This window comes from Azolla caroliniana, unplaced genomic scaffold (assembly GCF_043228905.1).
Source record: "Azolla caroliniana isolate FFs.n. ecotype wild unplaced genomic scaffold, voAzoCaro1.0.p SCAF_5, whole genome shotgun sequence".
In the NCBI taxonomy this organism is placed as follows: domain Eukaryota; kingdom Viridiplantae; phylum Streptophyta; class Polypodiopsida; order Salviniales; family Salviniaceae; genus Azolla; species Azolla caroliniana.
The window spans coordinates 18,600,194-18,607,292 of NW_028230440.1; the positions used below are offsets into that span (position 1 = coordinate 18,600,194).

The following is a 7,099-nucleotide window of genomic DNA, read 5'->3' on the forward strand; positions in this document are numbered from 1 at the left end:
CCAAGGGCATGATAATTGATCAATGCTTCACAATATACCATGTTGAGTATCCCCTTACATTTGTAATGCTAGATTGGTCAACCAAGTGGTGGATGATCGCCTATTAGGACAACCTTTCTTTTGCATTAGCCGACTTGTGATAGACTTCAAGAATGATATCCTTTATGTGAGACGAGAGGAGAAGACTCCACATGTGATGGAATTTGGGAAATGAGCTATGATTCCATCATGACGTGGGTGTATATTTTGCAAACGTAGATAGAATGCACCCAATTAGAAGCCAATATTGTGATGAGGATTATTGAATCCTTGATTGCTTTATGGCAGCCATGTCTTGTGTCAAATGTGAATCTTTAGATGATGGTACATCAAAACCAACATTGGGATATTAGTGTCACCATTGTCTTGTATGAGCATTGGTTATGTCTAAGTTCACCACCTTTAGTAGAATGCAAAGATTAGTTCTTTGGCCTTGATGCGACCATTATATATTGTATATGGTTGCTTGTTTATATTATGACTATTCACACTAGTACGGTTTATGTTGAAGCTCTAATCATGCATGCATGGACCTTTTTAGAGATCATGTAGCCTCAGAGAATATTTCTATGAATCAAGCTAGGGCAAAACATAGTGAAACACTCAATTAAAATATTTATAACCATGAATGATCTTCAACCAAGACTCTTAGTCAGGGTCTTAACCTTAGGCCTAACATTGTAATGGGGCATAAAGGTAATATCTAGAAATCTTTACCTCTTAAGTGTGGAAGGGAAGTACAAGTAGTATTGTTAAGGAGGAATTATAATGGTGAAAGGAACATAATGTAATATTCCTACACAAACCTTGTCAAAATCGTGTATTATCAAAGAGAATTGGCATGAATCAAATAAATGTATCACGAAGTTGAATGCTCAATTAGTATACTTCCAACCATAACTTGTCTTTAGCCATAACCCTTGGTCCGGGCCATAATCTTGGGCCTAACATTGTAATTGGTATAAAAGGGATATCTCTAAACCTTTAGACCCTCTTAAGTGTGGATGGGACATGGATGTAGTATGGTTAAATAAGAACAAAGCATAAAGGTAAAATGGGTTCTCTAGAGCTAAAACTTAAAATAACGGTTGTATTACCACATGTGAACTACGGTTCGCACTACTTTTCATACATGTATAAAGGTTGGCTGATACAAAAACAAAATAACTAGGTACGTTTTAATCTCTTGGCATTGTGTTAATCTCTCATCAAGATTGTTTCTAAGCATTATAAGACTTAATGAGACCTTTAAAGGTTTAGTTTCATGTTCAGTTGACCAACAAGTTGAGTGTTAATTCTTACCACTAACAAAATCCTTAAAAAATCACCTTTAAAGTTTCAAACTGAAGATGCCATTTTCCCGATGTAGGATTAGAAAAAAACATCCAAATATCAAGTTTATCTATTGGTTAATACTTTTCACAAAGATTAGATAGTGCAATAGCTTTTGGTACGTTTATTGAATAGCATATTAGCATCGGTTGAATTTATTGTTTTTTATCACTGGTTGGCTCTCTAATAGCACGACACAAAATCTATGGTAGATTGATGACCCTTACTATGTGCGCGGTATCTTACACTCACCGACTATATATTCTTAGAGGTTACATAGACTAGACGGTCATTTGATGATATTCGACATTCAACCTACACGAATGGATATGTCTAAGCATCTTTATAAAGCTTGGGCTCTTCCAAAAAGGTCCCCCTACTTGTTTCATTCTTGCTAAGGATTGCTTGGTGCCAAAAGGCTGATAATCTTGGGTATCTGTTCATGCTCTCATCTAGATAAAAGAGCCCAAATCGAACTTCGAGCCCAAGGAAGAACTCAAAGCCATCGATAAGCGACCAAGCAAAGACGCCTCGGACGTCTCCTCCATCTCTGCGAAACATAGCAAATTGTTTTTTTAAAGACTTGCATGAGTGGCATTGTTAATTCAGAAGTGCTTGTTAATTCGGAAGAAACTTCAGATTGTCAAGAACTCTGCACCTTATGGTTTTGCTAATTGTTGAGTAGTAGGCGTGGAAATATTGGATTCGATCCGTGTCGTTCCTTGCCTCGTCAAAACTGGATGTTGTGGAAATTCCCCACCCTACATAAATCTCTTCTCATTCTCTCCCTCCCTCATTCTCTCTCTCTCTCTCTCTCAGATAAGAATCATGGTTGTCACTTTGGGGTGATTGTCATTTAGTCTTTTGGAGACATTAATAGTACATGTCATTTCTCTCAAAACAAAAGAAGGCATATAACAAGGACAATGAATCGATACCAGTCTCAGTGATGTATATCGGTGGATTATTATACTTAATTTTCATATACTCAACAATCTTCTCTAGACACCATGGTACCGAGTATTCGATGTCACCCTGCAAGCACCATTGACAAGTGAGTATGATATGCACATACACCGACAATCCAATTTTTACGCGGCAAACTAATGGTTTTACCTCTCCGATTGCCACATCATCTCTATATGCTGAAAAAGAGAAGCATCGGGGAAAATTCGTTAATGCAAAGCATGTCAGGAGAAACATAGAATAATTAACTAGCCAAACCTAAATGTTACAAGCATTTGTGTAACTATACCTTAATGAAGTCAATTAGGCCAAATAAGCCCATAAGCTTCCATACGGTATTATTATATGATATGCAAAAGCATTAAAGCTATCGATATTAATATTATGCAGACGATCTCATGACATCTATTAATGTCAATGGTTTACTTGACCTAGGCTTCAAATGTGACCTCCATGGTATGCAAATCAACCACTATAACTAATCCCATATTTATCATGACCAAGCTGCAATGTAGAGCTATGGTTGGATATTGAATTTACAAACAGATTGTACAACATCGTTCGCACCTGTCAAGGAAAATGCCATAACATCTAACTTCCCAATAATCTTACAACTTCGACAGTTGGATGGTGAATGCATACTACTTTTCAAAATTGATCTATTTTGTGAATTTACTGCTACCATTTTCACTTGATCTTACAACATCATCTGCACCTGACATGGCAATGCGCATATCCTCGAAGTAGCCATAATCAGTTTCCTGAAGATCGGTTGCATTGTACACGTAAGTTGCCGTCACAGCATTGATACCTACAAAGTCTAATGATTGACGGAGATATGTTGCTTGCTCATCGGTAAAATCAGGCAACCGAGGCCCCAGCATTGTGACCATGGTCTCTGGATATTTCCCAAAAATAAGTGGATCCATGAACCTAATGTCAAAGCACAAGACAAATATGTGTGTCTATTATATATCTACGATGAAGTCCAAACAATAAAACACTACTTCAAACTTCTAAGTTGAATTGCTCACCATCCAAAGAAGAAATCTTGTGCTCGATGGGAGGCAAGTATGTCATCGGTATTTGAGACATTCTGAGGCTCATACCACTTGAACCATAATGCAATGCCAATGTAGCCTCCTTGATCAACCTAATGCCATTACAGAACCACCAAATGTTCTATAGATAATCATTTGCAGAGGTATATAGCTCTCCCAATCTCACTGAATTCACTCGTTACTATTACACGCGCATTAAATACATTACTCAGTAAAGACTTATGAAGTTCTATATCTTATATCAAGAGTACGAACAATCGCAAAATGAAACGTGCAATTAAAGCTTGTAAACAGACCCATGAAAAGTGACATTGTGAGATGCTTGCATATAAACTCACCTCAAAAGTTTTATCAAATTCATTGGAAATTGTCTGATAAAGCTACGTGCCAATCTTATAAAATGTTTTTGTTGCAACCGATGAATCAAACTAAATATTAGTAAAGACAACAGTAGAGATATGACTTTCCACAACTCATTATGAGAGACCACCATATTTGATCCAATGTTCCATACCATGGATGTTAAACAAAAAGCTTGGCATCTCAGGTTTGGTAGTGGCATCTCAAAGGAAGATTCATAACATTGTTTCTATAAGAGAGCTACAACGAGCTGTAGATGCTGTTAATAAGAAGAACTAACAAGGAAAAGGATGCATAATAGTGTAGCCAGCCCTTTATATACCAAGTCATCTTAGATCTATTCCCACACCATAGACACCCATGACCAAGCAATCATCCACAAGCTAATGGGCCTATATATATATATATATATATATATAACTGACTCTGCTGATCCAAAGTTATGTGTACACTCATGACATTCTGCCATGAAAAACTAATCATTTTAAAGAATAATGCTAGATTCATATTTACCTGATATTGAGTTTTATACAGCCTAGCAGCAGCCGCATGTGCAAGCAAAACATGATGGCCAACCAAGTAAGGTTCAGTCGAGGAATTTCCTTGTGTACAATTCCCATGCTTAACCAAACCTGGTGTGCATCGTCCCGGAGGACTTTGTGAGGAGGCATATGCTAAGCTTGCCCAATCATTGGGTTCATCGAAAGTAATCCAGTACTTAACCCTATCCCCAAACTCCGTAAAACAGACATTTGCATAGGCAACAAAATCATCTCTGGATACAGAAACAAAAACATCCTTTTAAACATTCAGCTTTAATATGCAGCCTTATTGACTAGTATCATACTAATCGTCTCAAATTACTTACATGAAGAGAGGGCTCAATAAACCACCATATGCATCCTCCAATGCCTGGGGATGATCCTCGGACCAAAGTGTGACATGTGGTTCTATATCTGAAACGTTAAATCATCCAAAAATAAAGGTTGGAAAGGAATGCACTTGAGATTTCTGGCTTTAAGCATGTACTTGTTGCCAATGAAATCAAGGATATACCATTTTCTAATAGTAAGTCGATCACGTTGTTGTAATGGGCTATGGCATCAGCATTAGGGGACTCTGAGCCATCTGCATTGATGGAAAACGTAAAATTAAGGCATATACTGTGCCAAAAGTGCAGTAATTTTTCAGGTTTGTGTGTTTACTTGGAAATATCCGGGTCCATGCAATTGAAAACCGAAAAGCATCCATTCCCATTTTGATCACTGCATCAATGTCCTCCTATAGGTAGAAACAAAACATGTTCTAATGAAAATACAGAGACTTGGAAGATTGGATTGACTTGTATGTAAATTCTTTCTGTAGAAAATGTAGTAGTACCGCATAGCGAATATATTCATCTGCGATATTTCCAGGAACGGTATCATCCATAACTACATCTGTCAATCACATATTATCAAAAGTTAGTTGGTGAGATTTTACAAGTACCATAACAATAAGAAATATCCAAATGATGGTTCTGGCAATGGTTAGCATTACTTGAATGATAATTGCAAGTATCTTCTAGTATGATGGTTTTCTAATATGGTACTGAGCAATTTCTGGCCTAACTTCATGAGCAAATATGATATAACTCATACCATCTTCCCGAGCATAGAAATCCCAAATGCTGTCTATTTTTCCATCAGAAGATCCTGCTCCCTCATGCTATAAAGTAGGAGAACAAAAATAATAATAACATAATTCAGCAAAAAGTGCATATATCTTCTCCATACTAAATCCTGAATCTGTATAATGCTAAATCAGAGTATCCACAAAATAAAATACACTTCGAGTCCAGGAATGTATAGGCAAAACCATGACCAGAACCATTGGTTCACATAATTGGACATTGTGCTCAGATGAAAAGCTGATGCCGGGAAGCTAACAAGTGTGACACCTGATTCTGCTGTGCATGTACTATTCATGTGAATATATTGAAGTGTATAATGTGGTATGTATGTGTAGCATGTAAATGTGCTGTTCTGTGGCTACTGTGTTGTGCCATGTGATTATGTGTGAGTGATGCCTCAAAGGCACAATCTGTGCAATGTGGTGAGTATATTGAAGCTACAATGTTGTGAAATGTGGCTATAACTTAAGTATGTGTAACACTGCATGCATCTTTCATATGAGATTAGTATCTATGTGGAGATATCGATGTTATTTATGCTTATGCCAACTTTGTGCCTATTGCATTGGCAACATAACATGGTTATGCATATTCCAGAGTATATCAATGTGTCTTGATGCTACTATACGCACAATGTGATTACAATTCATGTGTGTGTGTGTGTGTGTTGCTTGAGGCCACTATGTGTACAATTGGCTATGACCTATGTGTTTGTTTGTATATGCATGTTTGTGTTGTAGCTAATGTAGAGTGATACATCAGAGAATAATTGCATGAATGTATATGTCTGATGCAACCATGTGCTGTGTAATGTATGTACATACGTAGGCATGACTGCTGAAATGTATGCACATAAACACGCATACATACATACATATATATATATATATATATATATATATATATATATATATGTACATGTTATGTGCATGTGTATGGTACTATGTAGTATACATGTCCATCTGTATGCTTGTTTCACCTTGTCACAGTGAGAGAGATCTGAAGATGAAAAAAAGGAGGGAATGTATGTATGGTATGGTATGGTATGATTGATGGCAGAAGTTAACTTACCTTCACTGCCATGGTGAGAGCTCCAAAGATGAAACCCGGGGGGAAGGAGCTGCGGTCGATGTATGTATTATTGGGGAAGTAGTCGAAGGGGAGAAGGTAATCAGTGTCCAAGCTGAGGGGCAAAGCGTGGACATTATTAGGAGGGTAGCCAATGAGCCCAAGAACAGAGAGGAGGAGCAGGATGAGGATGAGGAGGAAGTGGGGAGAGCTATGGTGATGAAGAGGGATGGGGAGGAAGGTTGCCATAAGCCCAAGAAGGGAGGTAGGCAAGAAGGGAGGTAGGTAATTGGGCTGAATTAAGGTTGGTTAGTAAATAGCAATTGTATGCATGTAGAGGAGGAAGAAGAAGAAGAAGAAGAAGAAGAAGAAGAAACAGAGGAGAGGGAGGGGGGGAAAGGACTGTAAGGGAAAACCTTAAAATGCCCTCCCTTTTTCTAGTCAGATAGAGAGAGAGAGAGAGAGAGAGAGAGAGAGAGAGAGAGAGAATGAATGAGGGAGAGAGAGTGTGTGAGAGTGAGTGTGAGAGAGAGAGTGAGAGTGTGAGAGAATGAGAGGTGTGCGTCACGCCTTGCACGAGCTCCATGGCCGCATACAAAGC

At 37.9% G+C, this 7,099-nt stretch overlaps 1 protein-coding gene across 1 annotated transcript; it reads right to left on the reverse strand.

Annotated features, from left to right (window-relative positions):
* Window positions 1–1,414: 1,414 nt before the first annotated feature.
* On the reverse strand, window positions 1,415–6,803 carry LOC147864332 (beta-glucosidase 25-like). Its single transcript, XM_087320077.1, has 13 exons — window positions 6,502–6,803; window positions 5,399–5,465; window positions 5,139–5,197; window positions 4,964–5,039; window positions 4,815–4,886; window positions 4,627–4,714; window positions 4,272–4,533; window positions 3,372–3,490; window positions 3,053–3,270; window positions 2,488–2,516; window positions 2,310–2,406; window positions 2,030–2,132; window positions 1,415–1,921 (listed from the first exon to the last, which is right to left on the reverse strand). Exons 1-13 carry the CDS (start codon window positions 6,745–6,747, stop codon window positions 1,705–1,707), a joined length of 1,653 nt encoding a protein of 550 aa, XP_087176203.1. The 5' UTR covers window positions 6,748–6,803; the 3' UTR covers window positions 1,415–1,704.
* Between the last annotated feature and the right edge of the window lie 296 nt (window positions 6,804–7,099).